The 16,208-nt window shown below is 27.0% G+C and overlaps 1 protein-coding gene across 3 annotated transcripts; it reads right to left on the minus strand.

The window, feature by feature from the left end:
- Positions 1–1,763: 1,763 nt before the first annotated feature.
- LOC107612122 (wax ester synthase/diacylglycerol acyltransferase 2-like) lies at positions 1,764–8,961 on the minus strand. 3 transcript variants are annotated; one of them, XM_088497152.1, is made up of 6 exons: positions 8,872–8,961; positions 7,146–7,383; positions 4,378–4,974; positions 2,750–3,115; positions 2,149–2,286; positions 1,764–2,052 (listed from the first exon to the last, which is right to left on the minus strand). In XM_088497152.1, the coding sequence occupies exons 2-6, from the start codon at positions 7,377–7,379 to the stop codon at positions 1,909–1,911; spliced, it is 1,479 nt and encodes a 492-aa protein (XP_088353278.1). In that variant the 5' UTR covers positions 7,380–7,383; positions 8,872–8,961; the 3' UTR covers positions 1,764–1,908. The 3 variants fall into 3 exon arrangements, with proteins under 3 accessions (XP_088353278.1, XP_088353277.1, XP_088353279.1); XM_088497151.1 differs by having other exon boundaries at positions 2,149–2,304; XM_088497153.1 differs by having other exon boundaries at positions 1,915–2,052; positions 2,149–2,294.
- Between the last annotated feature and the right edge of the window lie 7,247 nt (positions 8,962–16,208).

A 16,208-nucleotide genomic window follows, 5' to 3' on the forward strand; every position in this document is an offset into this window, starting at 1 on the left:
GAGAGAGAGATACAGAGAGGAAGGGGTAAAGTTACGAAAGAAGACCTGAGATCGTCGACTGGTTGAACAGTATCACCCCAACCAGTCCTCTGTAATCGGCGTCAATCACCCCCGCACCAACATCAATCCAATGCTTCAACGGAAGACCCGATCGCGGAGCTGTAGAGAAACAAAAATCCCCATAAATCAGCACCAAAAACAATTTTGAAACCCTAACCCAAACAAAAACGAAGAAATCGGTGCCTTCTGGAATCAAAATACTGAGGTTTAGCCACCAGAGCCTTGCCTCTCGCCTGAATCTTCGTCTCCACAGCACTAACAGAAAAAACAAAATAAAATAGCATTTGTCGGAGAGGAGAAGTAACTGTTTCAGCTTAACTTGAGAGAGAGAGGTACCTGGAGGGATTGTAACCGGCGGAGAGAGGAGAAGCCCTAGAAGGAAGAACGGCGTTGTCGGAGAGCTTCTTTACATGGCGGAGAGAGGAGAAGCCCTAAAAGGAGAGATAGAAGGGAGATGAGAGCGTCGAATGTGTTTCGTTGAATGAGGAGGTGTTGCAGTTCTTTTATTTTATATACATGGGAAAACGGCGGTTCAAAACCGCCCTAATCACTAGAACCGCCAAAATATACAAAGCCAATTCCGGCAGTAACGAAAATTGCCATAATGGCTGGATATTATGGCGGTTCTTTAAAACCGCCTTAATATTAATGCCATTTTAACCTTTTTTTTTGTAGTGTTCTTTGGCTCAATATGAAAAATTAACCATCCGCTATTGTACATGTTCGAACATCCAGCGTAAAATACTACTAATTTATCAAACACAATACATCCATACTATCCAGAATAACCATTCGGATACCAGGGATAATAAACATCTGATATCCTACTGAATCGAACATCCAATTTAAAATACTTAAAATTGCTCACACAAATACACCTTTACTATTCTAAAATAAGTATATGTGAACATTTTTAAATAAACATCCGATACTTTAATTTTAATTTAAAATTAACTCCATTATATGCATTGTACGACACATATATTGGCTCCTTATATTTCCTCTAGTAAATAATTATTTGACATACCATAAATTGAATTGTGTTAAAAAGATATACTCTTTTCTCTATTTTTCTCTCTGAAACTATATTCAACTCAAAAACTCTTACAAAAATAAATAAAGTTTATTTACAACAACAACAATAATATTATTATTGTTGTTGTTGTTGTTGTTGTTTGAATCGATTAAATAATTATTACTAAGTTATATATAATTATAATGATTATTGAAAAATATTTTGATGAAATAACTAAATTAAGTTATTCTAATCATAAAAAATTAGAGAAGAAAAGAATATCATCTAAAAAATTTGCAAAAGAAAGCACTATTTTCAAATATATATGATAGAAGTAGTTAGTAAGAGCATCTCTAATAGAGTATTTTTTTAGTATCATCATTTTTATATTTTTAAAAAGTGAATTGATTTAGAATTTAAAATTTGCATTGAAGTTGATTTATAATGAAATAAAACCGATATCACTTTAGAGATACAATATTATCTTGACGGAGAACTAATAAAATTTTGTCACTCGTATAATTATGTTGATGAAATAATTAAAAATAATATAAAATTTTAAATCAAATAAGACTAAACATTGGAAGAACAAATTTTACTTTTAATTTCAGATCACTATTTATAATATATAGTCTTACAAATATTTTTATAAAATTCAAAATAAAACTGAAATTAGAACTAGCATGGGAGAACAGCACTTAATTATTTTTTATTTAATTGTAGAACCACGAGCCATAGTTATTAGTGATACAATAATAAGAAGAACATACATACAAACACACACACACACAGACATATATATAATGCTTTTGCACTTTGCTGAAAAAACATGATTATATTTTATTTGCAGCATTCAGAATCATTTCTTGGGCAGTCTCGAAACACGAAATCAAATGGTGTACATCTATCCAATCTTTTTCCACTCCAAATCCAATGCGTAAATACCCCATGTAACTTAATATTGTCACCGTGAGACTCTGCATCAAATTTTGAAAACAAAAGGTTAATTAGTATATTTGCAACATATTCTACACAAATTAATTATATAAATAAGATGTATGATGTGCATGCACCTGACGTAAACCAACAGTCATAAAGTAAAAACCTTTGACGGGATGATTATCAATAGCCACTTTTTCAACTGGTCCAACCATGTGTGAGATGCTAAGGCTTGAATTTGCCAATGTTTTGTGCACATATTTTGCCGCAACCTGATGATCTAACCCAACCTTAATTAATACGAAGAGTAGTAATAATAATAATTAAGATGAAGTGTCTTTAAATAAGTATACATAAAAAGAATAAGAAAAATTCTCTATTATTAAAAAACTAGAAATGTTGCTTACTATGAGTATGAAGTGTGATAATCTATTTTTAAATAAATTCATTTTGTTAAATTGAGATATCGAGCTTATAATAAATAAGATATCCTATATATTCACAACACATTATAGTCACTTTATCTCCATAAAAAGAAAAACCTTTGTCAAAAATCTTCCCAGATTTATTTCCACACTAGAGTTTATTATTACATTATGTTTTCTAAAAAAATGTATGTGTGAAATCAATGCCTTAGGACAAAATTAATTAGGATTAAAAAATGCTAGAAAATGTTATAAACAAATTCAATGTGTAAATTAATAAGAAGTAAAGTTGAGGGTACTAAATGCAAACCTCTGGGCCTTTGATTTTATCAACCAAGCCTAAAAGCACACCATTGAGTGGTATTGCCAGAGAATTTCTCAAGCTATTGATAATTTTGTTGGCTGACAAAACAAATTCAAGAGGGTTTATTAATGAATTGGAATGGTCACTCATTTTGGGAATAGGAAGGTGCATGAATTGAAATTGATTTCCCCATGAAGCCCCTGAATTGGTTTTAGTATCAAGCATCTCCTTCACTGACTTGTAAGCTCTAATTCTTCTTGTATTAAGCAGCACTAATCCTGTTGCATCTGCTTTGCTTGATTCCTCATTCTTTGCTTCCATGTATAACCGAATGCTAAGGAAAATCATGCCCACTAGGACATCATTTATGCTCTGAAATTATCATATAAAATAATATATATAGGCGAAGATTAATGAAATAATAATTGCGTACTTTATAGTTTATCTATAATCTCCACAAAATAATTAATTAGAAAATTTTAAACAAGGTGAATTATTCTTTTCTTTGTAGGGTACAAGACAATAATTTTGGTGAAAGAAAAATTGAGTTTGACAAAATGACCCTGAATTAAAAAAGCAAACATGTGGCTCCTATGTCCTAACGTGCCATGTTACGTATACATAAGCAGTTAATAGCGGAAGGAAATGACTATTGATCATGTCCCACTAATCAGAATTGGACATGTATCTATTTAAATTTTTATTTATTATTAATTTAATAATTTTGTAAGATTCTTTTTAATAAGTATTCAATTTTCAATGGCGGGACATGAATTTAAAAAATGGCAACAACTGATCTACTCAATACCTTAGCACTTACAACAAAATAATATAAGTCAATGGATTCTGTAAAAAGTCTTGATATGTTAAAAACATGAGTTTGCCTTTTAGATTGAAGAATACTAGGAGTCAATACTTTTAGAGTTTGATTTTGATATACTGATAATATAAAATATTTTACACAATCGTATAATTACATTTATTTTTTATAATTATTTATGTAGTCAATGTAAAAAGTAATTATTTTTATTAATATAATATTATGTAATTAAATACATGTGTAAAACTATTTTATAGTGATAGTGTATCAAAATTAAATTCATACTTTTATCATTACAAAGATCTGTCAGGTAGCGGCAGTTTAATAATAATCTATTTTAAAAATGCCGCTATATGCCACTTTGTGGCCGTTATGGCAGGGGTTTGGAGATCAGCAGGCAAATAAAACATTTTGCAACAGTTTAATAGAGAGAACAACTGGAAAATAAATTTTACACAAAACCAAAAAGAAAACAAAAATTAAAAAAATAGGAAAGGGTTTCACACCCCATAGCAATTAGCAAGAAAGGAGTTTTTCTACTACTATAAGCTTCTTCGTGATTTTTAAGAGTTTTAGCTGGTATTAGTTTAAGTATAAAATAAAATAAAAAATATTAATCGCCTAAAACTTTTCTTTTAAATTCAAGAATCATTTTGTCAAACACAATTTTTCAGGAGATATAAAATAATGATTCACCCCACTCTTCTTGGTATACTTGTGTCTCTGTCTCTAGTAATTTAACAAGGGTGTAGATATATAAAAGGAGACGCCAAAAAAGGACAATTAAGAGAATGGAAAATCAGTTACCACTTACCACTTTGAGCTTATTTTTTACTTCTTTGATGCTATCCACAGAGAGACAGACAGTTGAGATAGCAATAGGTCTAGACCCCACATCTTCATGCCCTGACTTAATTGGTGATTCATGATCAACAAGCAAATTACCTTTCAACACACTCCACCCAAAGTCAGATGCACCTTTAATCACCGAAAATATTGTTTGAGGTAATTTCTTAAGCATGGATTTCATCTTAATATTACTATTGCCATCATCATCTAATTCCGCTGATTTTTTGCTTGAAGGAAAGGTTATGGGAATTGAAGGGTCATCTGCTCTTTGTACACATGAGAGCAACGAGGCCATTAGGGTGTATCCATCTCCAAGAGCATGGTGCATCTTGAAAACCAAAACACCCTTAGAATTTCTTGTTGGATACTTAATTATATGTACTTCCCAAAGTGGTTTATCTTGTGGAAATTCTTGACCAGCTATTTTTGTTAGATATTCATCAAAATCATCATCATATAGTTTGGCTGGGTTGTTGGATCTTGGAAATATTGGAACCTTGATGTGTTCTTTAAGATTCACTTCAACCGGCTTCCATTGCTTCTTTCCTTTCTTCCCTTCGATCTGTCAAATTCATTCGAATTATTGACTAGTTGTCTATTTCTGTTTATTGATAGAAGAATATCTTATTATAATAATTAATAAATGCTAAATAAAATAAAGTTCTAATTAATTTTTAGTCTCTTTAGTATTACCAATATCTTAATAACATGTATTAACATTGTTAGAAATATAACCATTCATATTATCTCTTTTTATTATTTTAACTTTTTAAAAAATATGATATTATAATATAATATTAGAATTTTATATTAAAAAAGTCTTAAGTTCAATCCTTGGTGAATTAAAAAAATAACATAAAATAAATAAAAATAAGTCTTTATTTAAAATGTGTTAGAGAAATAACTATTCATATTGTTTTTTCGGACATCATCGATTCTCACTACTCCATGTCCTTGCTTCTCGCAATTTGGTGGATAATCTTGCAATTTGTAACACTTATTAAATGGCCTATTCTAAATCCCATCTTTATTAAGAATAAAGTCTCTATAAAGTTGAGCATTATTTCTCATATCTAGAACTAATTTTAAAAATTGAATTAAATTCACCCGATCTCAATTCTAAAATGGCCTAGCAAATAACCTACAAGTTGTTAGCACAAAGACTTGTCTCTTCTTGCAGATTTGGTGCATTATTCTTCAGTGCGAATCGCTAGTTGTGCCTCATTACTCACAGAAAAGAAGCCGTTAAAAACGAGAAAACTTCAAAGATGTTTGGTAAGGGACGCATCAACAGGATTTAATCCCATTAGAAGCACCAAAACATACTTCTCATAGCATGAGCAAGAAATTCTCGTGCAACGCATAACTGGACTGAAGTGGCAGAGATATATCCTCCCAAAGACACTTGAGTTTGGCGAAATATTGCAAAATCGAGAAATCGCACCATGCTTCAAGTTGATAAGCTCCTTGCGAAGTCTTCAAATTCGACGGTCGTTCTACTGTTTAAATCGATGAGTCAGATCCAACCAGATCTCATGAGCTGAACTAAATAATTGCGAAGATTTGTCATTCTGCGTCCTTATTTGCCGGAATTGGTTTAGTGTTCCAGCTTTACAATAGATATCTCTAGACTCTAATCCTGCCTCTAATAGCTATGACTCAGGAGTGGCAAAGCGGGTCGCCCCGCACCAAACCATCCCGTCTCGTCTAAGTCTGTCCCGTCAACTAAGATGAGTCCAAAATGCTAACCTGTCTCCACTTTATGGTGGATTGGTGGATTGGCGGGCTAGTTTACTTGATTTTTTTTTTAAATAAAATTTATTAAAATTAACCAAAAAATAATAATTAAAAAATAAAATACAAATAAAAAATAGTCAAATTATAATATAACTTTTTTCATTATATTTTTTTAATTTTTAACTTCAATAAAATTGTTCAAAATGATATTTGTTAATAGAATCATTTTTATTTTAAAAAATAAGTCACATAATTTGAGCAAATATATGAAATTTTAAAATAAAATAAATAAAGTTAATAACTAAAAGAAGAATAAAAATAAAAACAAAAAGAAATATTTAAAAATTCTATAATTATTAATTTTATAATAATAATCATTCTTTTATTTAATAAAAATAAAATAAAATAAAAATCTTCGGCCCGACAGACCCGCCCCGCCCCGCCAAAACCCGTCAATTTGGCTGTGCGAATTTGACGGATTTTTTTAATTTGGCGGACTCCAAATCCTAACCTGGCCCGTCTTTTTAGCGGGTTTAGCAGGTCGACCTAACGGGTTCAACCCGTTTTGCCACCCCTATGTTATATGATATCCAATTATTTATTATAATATTCTCTAATTTATAGGTCATAATTATTAAGATATGTTTTGTTGACTTACTACATCCTTACTCTAATGAAAAGCTTATTTTCTTAGAGAAATTAAATTAAGATATATAACATATTACATGCTTTGTATTTAAATGTAGTAAAGCGACATGGTTAATAATGATTAGTATTTGTATGATTTGCATTAGAGTTATGTACGTGTACACCAAAATCAGCTATTAAAGTCGGTTACTAATATAAAATATATGCTAGAATATAAATACATATTAAAAATAAATTAAACTATACATGTACTTATACACAAATACATTGGTTGCTGATTTTAGTGTACAAATAGTATTTTTGTTTGCATTAATAGCTAATAAATTTGTAGTTAGATTACTATATTACCATGATAGAAGAGAAGCGTGGGTTGAGGGGGAGAAGCAAGCCTTCAAGAAGTTGCATGGCCTTTGAGTCGTCTATTGGAATCTCGCTCTCCAAAACGCAGAGAACAAACACATTTAGCGCAGAGCTGTTGAAATAATGCGCCATAGGGCTCACCGGCATTGCAGCATTATAGTTCTCGTCATCATTCTCAAACCCGCCATTCTTCTCTTTGGAAATATTTTGAAGATGCTTCATTGTTCTGATAGTTGTACATCAGTTAGTAAAGGTACAGATAATAATAGATCTGATTTTGAGAAAGTTATATATAGGTAGACAAAAAAACAGCTAGAATTTGCCTTATTTAACATTTATTAATTGTCGTAACAATTAATGAATACTAAATAAGGTAAGTTATAGTTGTTTTTGGCTGATTTTCTTTGGTTACCAAATATTTTCGATATATATATATATATGTAAATAAAGTATTTTAATTATAATATGAATTTAGTAGTAAAATACATGGTAATATAAGTGTAGGTTATGCAATTCTAGTTCTCTCTTCTGCCTTTGCCCAAAAAAAAATTATATTTAAATGTAAAATTAACTATTAAAGTTAATTATTATATATTTATATATAAATATATATTATTTAAAATAATTTTTAATATATATTTTATTATATTTTAATATATATTTTATACTAATAACTAATTTTTATGTATATGTAATATGATTATTTGCTGAAATCCTAAATTTTTCTTTTGCTTGGAGAGCAACGGTGAGCTCGGGTTATGCTATGTGTACACTAAATTAGTTATCAAAATTAGTCACTAATATAAATAAAATTTATTAATAGTCTCTAAAAATTTAAAACATCATAAATTATAAATAAAATTCTACGATATTAATTTTTATTACTATTTAATAGATTTTTTAACAAAAAATCGTATTATTCTAAAATAATTTTTTAAGAATTAAAATGTCTTTTTAGGACAGAAATCACCTTAATCTTTAAAAAAATAAACACAAATTGAATTGAGCATTTACTCATAAAATTATAAAATCAATGCAGATTTTTTTAACTATAAACTTTTTTTTTTCAGAATTTTCGTGCATCACTTAATATATATATATATATATATATATATATATATATATATATATATATATATCACGTTGTATTTAAAATACACTTTTGGGTTACCATAAAATAAATACTGTAGAAAGTAAAAAAATTAATATATTAATATATTATTTTTTTAATATTTTTAATTATTAATTTAATTATTTTAGTCTAATAATTTAATAGTATATTTTTAACTTATATTTTTAAATATTAATAATTAATTATTAACTAAAAATAATAAATTTTGATGGTTTTTTAATATTTTTCAAAAGTTAATTATAACAGATATATACTAATTCTGATTATTACATTAGATAAATACTCTGGCAACGCAGGCAATACAGTACTATATATTAAAGAACAATATAATAAAAAACACTTGTTTATAACTTTATATAGTTCTTGAAGTTTTCATCATGGCTGTAGACTTTGCACAAACATTGTTAATCCTCATCACAAAAGAAAACTTTGTAAATTGCAATAATGCAAATGGCGTTATATATTATTCAAACATCATTGATAATCTACAAATAAATGGCATGAGATATTGAACAATTAACATATATAAAACCCCAAATAATTGAACAAGGTGAAGAGAGAGAGGTAATATTATAATCTCACTTTTCTTTGATCGCTACTTGTGAAGCTTTGCTGCTTTCTCTCTGTTGTTTTTCTCCTGAATTTCCTTAATTAGTTAGTTTCTACTTTGTGATGGATGTCTCATCTTTGCTTATGCATGTGCTCATTTATAGCCTTGGAGTCAGAGCAAGTTGCTATCCGATTAATTAACTTGTTGCCAAAGTCTTTTTTTTTTTGTTTAAAGAAACCACGGCAATAGCGTTAAGTATGACCAAACGGCGTTGTTGTAGACAGCCAATGAAGGCATGGGTAATCAAGTTGTCAGTAACATCTATATGTTTCATACATACAATAATGGAAAAACTTAATTGAGCCATTTCTTTTATAAATAAGGATTAAATATTTTATACGATTTTATTATTAAGTAGTTTTTATAATTAAAAGATTTGTAAATGAATTTTTATATTAAATAAACTTTTATACTTTAATCTTTACTAAGATTGCTATTAAAAAAGAGCAGAACATTCTTTCGAATATTTGCTTCTATGTTTGATGGAACATAAATTATAAATTATTTAAAAAAAATAAATATTTACATTTTTTAAAATAAAAAATGTCAATAAGAATGTACTTGCTTTATTTTTATTTAATATAAAAATTCAATACTAACTTTTTTTAAAAAAAAAATACATAACTAAAACATTAATAAAGTTATACAAATTTATGGAATAATTGAACCTATAAATAAATGTAAAGTATATGATAAAACAAGACGGATACATAACACACGACATAATAGTTATTAAAGAGTACAACCCACTATAAGATCTAGAGCACCTTTACATCGCTTATGATATTGAAAACCCAATAAAAAAATAAAGATCAACATATAATAAAAATGAATCAGTTCATGGCTGTGGAGCTAGCACTTTTTGGCTTTATAAATTTTAATTTCATCTTCCCCTTTGGTCAGGGTCTAGAGTTGAGAGATTTTAAGAAATCCTTTAATCAATATCTTTTTTCCATTTTATGTTTGAACCAACACTAAATCATTTTTTTATAGTGTAGTCCTAGTATATTACTTTAATGTAATATTGCAACTATACCTAATTTGGTTTATGGATATCATATTTACTTATATTTTTCTTTTATGAATAGTTATGATGTGACTTATGACAACTTTTTTGGATACAATTTTTTTCTATAGTTGGTATGATCATAAAAGGAGAAAAGTTCACTTTCACACTTAGCTTAACACAGAATATAAACTTATTAAAAATAAAATACCAAAATTATCAATAACTTTATTAGTGTTTATAATATGAAAAGAGGATAAAGAATCAATATTGAATCTAACTATTATAATTGTTGTGTCACATATACGATATAACACCATCTGTATATATATAAAAAGTGCTAGTAACGGATAGTTGCTTTTTATAAAATATCAGTAACAAATTATATAACTAACATATTAACAGAATAAGTTAACTGACTTAACTAACCTATATCACTATTAAATTTATATACTTGAATGATTTCAACCTATTATCAATCTCAATAAAATTCTCCAATCATCTCTTCTACGATCATCAGGTCGAACATGAAATTATATTTATAAGTTTCAGACAAAGATAAAAGAATTAAGCCTTTTTTATATATAAATAAAGATTAATTATTTCAAAAAAAAAACAATTTAAAAGACTAGAATTAGTGATTTAAAGTCTTCTTTTGGAAATCAGTATACTGTTGAAAATTAATTTATTTGAATTAATACTCAAAAAAGAGTATATAATTTTTTTTAAATTAAATTATAGATTAAATTAAATTGATTTAAATTAAAAAAAGCGTGTAATTAATGAAATAAATAAAGAAAATAGTGAAGAGATCGCTTGTTTTAAAGAGTGAAATAAAAAAATCGCTTATTTTTTAGTACTAACTGCTCAAACTTATCTCGTTATAAATTTATAATTATCTCATTTATATTATAAATAAAATAAATAATATTAAAAATTTTATAAATACTTTTAGAATTATATATATTAATAAATAAAATATTTAATTTATTTATATAAAAATTAGTCTAAAATCTAGAACATCTTCCTTTTCATTTTCGTGCAAATCTTGTAAGGAAATGAAGACCGAAATATGATAAATTAAACACTTTTTGGCCTCATAAATTTTAATATCAATCATATGGCATTTTATATTTAGGTCCAACTTTTGTCTAATTTATTTATTTTAGTAAATTTTAACTATTTAAAATTTTTTTAATTTTTATATTATAAATTAAAAATTAATTTTTTTTACCTTTTTTAATAGTTAAATAATAAATTTTATTCATTCAAACACTAAATTTTAATATCATCTCCTTAATTTTTTTTATTTTGACAGACGGTAGTACACTTCATTAAAGATATTAATATTTTAATTAGTTGTATATTTTTTTTAATTATTATTTTTTTATGGGGTTGAGATTACTATGCTCTCTTCTAACTTTTTTTTAACTCATATATTATAAAATTTATACTGGTGACGATAAAAAAATAGAATAAAAAAAATTAAAAAATGAACTCCTGATACCATTTATGATATAAAGAGAAGAAAGAGGATCAATAATAAAAAAAATACGAATTTCTGATATTATATTAGTATTTTTTTTGTGACTTTTTTATTTTTTTGGTGACTATAGTGTTTATGATATGAAGAGAGGAAAAGAAATTAATATTTAAATAAAAAATAAACTTCTAATACCATATTAATATTTATAATACAAAGAGGGAAAAGAAAATCAATATTAAAGCTAATGATTATTATTATTATTTCATATAGAAGAGCACCATATATATATGACAAGTAACAGCTACTTGTTATTTATGAAATATTAGTAACAAATTATATAATTAAGTACTAACAGAGGAAGTTAACTGACTTAACTAATTTATGTTATTGCTAAATTTATACATCGAAATGATTTAAACCTACTATCAATTATAATAAAATTCTCTAATTATCTCTTCAACTGTCATCATGTCAAACATAAAATTACATCTAAATTTTTGACAATGATAAAAGAACCTAAACCTTTTTTATATATGGATAAGGATTAGTTATTCAATCTAAAAATATCTTGTTTGAGTTATTGTTAAGTTCTCTTATTTTAAAAGACGTATAGTACAACTCATTAATAATATATTAATATTTTAGGTAGCTGTACGTTTTTCTTTTAATTATTATTTTCATTGGCAGTTGGGGGCTGGGAATACTATACTCCCTCTACCTTCTTTCATTTTTTATTTTTTTAATTGATCATATCTTTTGAGCTTTTTAACCAATATATTATTAAAAAATATACATGTGCTAGTAAATTAAATAAAATAGAATAAAAAAGAATCAATAAACGGTTCCTGATACCATATTAATGTTTATGATATGAAGAGATGATCGAAAAAAATCTTTTAATTATTATTTTCATTAGCAGTTGGAGGTTGTGGCTACTATGCTCCTCTTACCTTCTTTCTTTTCTTTATTTTTTTAATTGATCATGTCTTTTGAATTTTTTAAGCAATATATTATAAAAAATATATATGCCGTAGTAAAAAAAATAGAATAAAAAAAATCAATAAAAGAGCTCCTAATACCATATTAATGTTTATAATATGAAGAGAGGATCGAAAAGAAAATCAATATTAAAACTAATAATTATTATTATTAGTGTCACATACAAGTTAAAGTAATATATATATATTTTGCTAATAACGCTGCGATTTTTGAGTGAATATAAATAAATTATGATATTTGAGTTATAATTCGTTGGCTACTTAATTTTTATGAAACATTAATAACAAACTATATAACTAATATACTAATAGGGTAAGTTAACTGACTTAACTAACATATATTACTATTAGACTTATTGTTACCTAAATTATTTCTTTATCAATAATAGGCTTACCATTGTAATTATTTTGTAGTGAGAGTATATACAGAGTACATAGTATATAATGTGTAATAACTCAACAAATATTTTTTAAGAAAAATTTTCATTCTCTTCAACAATGAGAAGAACTTATTTTTCTCCCTCTCTTAATCCCTTCTGGTTCATCAAACCATCAACATTACAGCTTGAATAGTTTAGGACATGAGATTTTCTTCATGGTGCGGTGAGCGATTGAGAGCAACCAAGCTGTGAATCAAATTAAAAAAAAAAAAGTTGTGAATTGAGATCCAATCCAATTTTGCCATTTTCTTTCTATCCCTAATTTTTGTTTCGACATTTTCTTTCTCCATTCTTACTTCTTCCTTCAAACTCATCCAATAGAGTTTGACGAGAGACTATTTCGCAAGATTCTTTCTTGGTGAACATAGCTGTTCCGATCAACGAGTTGGAAGGAAGAAGATCTGAATTCTTATTACTCTGTGATTAATTGATTTCTCAAAATGGCGAACATGGTAAACAGATCCTCCCATTGTAGAGGCCGTGGAGCTACATTGGCTTGCTCTCATTGTAACAAGCAAGGCCACACAGAAGATATATGTTATAAGAAGCATGGGTACTCCTCCCATTTCTATCAAGCAGCAACATAACACCACCATCAATCACGTGATCATACTCAGTGACAAACAATCCCAACTCAATTGTATCCAAGAGAACACTGAAATATCAAGATCTGGGTTCACTCCACAGCAGAGATTTGCCTTGTTAGAGTTGATCAAAGACAAAAGTGTGCAGCAACAACCTCATAATGCAACTCAAATTTTGACTAATTCGATTCAGACTTCCACTCCAGGTAAAATCATTGCATTACATTTTAATACAAGAATTATGAGTATTATCACTCCAAAATTTGCACTATGGATCATTAATTCTGGTGCAACAGATCATATGACTTTTGACTTAAAAGATTTTGCAAGTTTTCAAAATATTGCTCCAATCAATGTGATATTGTCAAATGGGACAAAAATTGTTAGCACCATCATTGGCACAATCACATTCTCTAAAAATTTTTTTCTTAAAAATGTTTTATACATTCATTCTTTTGATTTTAAATTGATCTCTGTGTCAAAGTTAACCTCAAACTTATATTGTCAACTATTAATCAATGATAAGTGTTATGAGATACAAGATCGATCTACATCAAAGATGATTGACATTGCTAAGTGTATAGAAGGGTTATATACAATGAGTAGAGAACCAAAATTCTCTCACTTCCCCCTCTTCCAACAAAGCAAGCTTCATTGGCAGCAACTACGACTACTACTCATCCCACCACACATTCACACAGTGAGCACAACAACATTTGGCATCTTAGATGAGGACACATACCCATGCATAAATTGATTTTTTTGAAGAAGTATTATCCTTTTATAGATTTTTCAAAACTTCCTTGTGATTCATGTCATTTTGCAAAACAAAAGAAATTATCTTTTAATCTTAGTACGACTGAGATAAAAGATTGTTTTGACTTAGTTCATATGGATATCTGGGGTCCTATTTCTGTCCTTTCCAATGAAGGACATAGGTATTTTTTTACTGTGGTGGATGGCAAGAGCAGATTCACTTGGATTTTTTTTATGAAAACCAAATCTAAAGCATCACAGTTAATTATTAATTTTGTAAATTTTGTCAGAGTACAATTTAAAAAACAAATTAAATGTATAAGAATTTAAACCTACTATCAATTATAATAAAATTCTCTAATTATCTCTTCAACTGTCATCATGTCAAACATAAAATTACATCTAAACTTTTGACAATGATGAAAAAATCTAAACCTTTTTTATATATGAATAAGGATTAGTTATTCAATCTAAAAATATCTGGTTTGAGTTATTGTTAAGTTCCCTTATTTTAAAAGACGTATAGTACAACTCATTAATGATATATTAATATTTTAGATAGCTGTATGTTTTCTTTTAATTATTATTTTCATTGGCAGTTGGGGACTGGGGTTACTATGCTCCCTCTACCTTCTTTCATTTCTTGTTTTTTTAATTGATCATATCTTTTGAACTTTTTAACCAATATATTATAAAAAAATATACATGTGGTAGTAAATTAAAAAAAATAGAATAAAAAAGAATCAATAAATGGGTTCCTATACCATATTAATGTTTATGATATGAAGAGATGATCAAAAAAATATCTTTTAATTATTATTTTCATTGACAGTTGGAGGTTGTGGCTACTAATGCTCCTCCTACCTTCTTTCTTTTTTTTGTTTTTTTAATTGATCATGTCTTTTGAGTTTTTTAAGCAATATATTATAAAAAATATACATGTGGTAGTAAAAAAAAATAGAATAAAAAAAATCAATAAAAAGGCTCCTGATATTATATTAGTATTTATGATATGAAGAGAGGATAAAAAAAATAAATATTAAAACTAATTATTATTATTATTATTGTGTCACATACAAGTCAAAGTAACATATATAAAATAACGCTGCGACTTCTGAGTAAGTATAAATAAATTATGTCATTTGACCTATAATTCGTTGGCTACTTATTTTTTACGAAACATTAGTAACAAACTATATAACTAATATACTAATAAGTTAACTGACTTAACTAACCTATATCACTATTAGACTTATACACCTAAATGATTAAATTTACTATCAATCATAATAAAATTCTCCAATCATCTCTTCGGCCATTATTAGATCCAACATAAAGTTTTGGGTAATGCTAGATAATCAATAACTTTTTTAAACAACATAACAACTACCAATCAAATCAAAACACATTACACCTTTAAATTACTCATCTAAATCTTAATATTAGAATAATCATGCGTACACCTAGTAAAATGAACATTCGATATATCCATTTTTCACATTATTTAGTATTTTCATTGTTTACCTATACTTTTTCTAAAATTATATATATAAGTTTCAGGAGCATGATAGAAGAACCTAAACTTTTTATAAAGATTAATTATTCAATAAAGTTATATATATATTAAAATCAGCTACTAAAATTATCTATTAGTATAAAATATATGTTGAAATATAAAATACACATTGAAAATAAATTAAACAATACATATATATGCCAACGAGTTATAACTCAAATAATATAATCTTTCCATACTCACTTAGAAATTACGAATTCAAATCTCACTCTTAATTTAAAAAAAATAAAAAAACAAGTTACTGTTATTAACACTATATATATATATATATATATTTTGCTCTGGCTTATATATGTGACACAATATAATAATTCTTTTACTACACATGTATATTTTAGTATATAAATAACTTTTTTATTAATTATATACGATTTTATGGTTCCATTAAATTTTTTTATTAGTTTACTATAATTAAAAAGTTTACCGTTAAATTTTTATATTAGATATTTTTTAGTAAATATCA

Source organism: Arachis ipaensis, chromosome B8 (assembly GCF_059453495.1).
Source record: "Arachis ipaensis isolate K30076 ecotype BB chromosome B8, ASM5945349v1, whole genome shotgun sequence".
Lineage (NCBI taxonomy): Eukaryota > Viridiplantae > Streptophyta > Magnoliopsida > Fabales > Fabaceae > Arachis > Arachis ipaensis.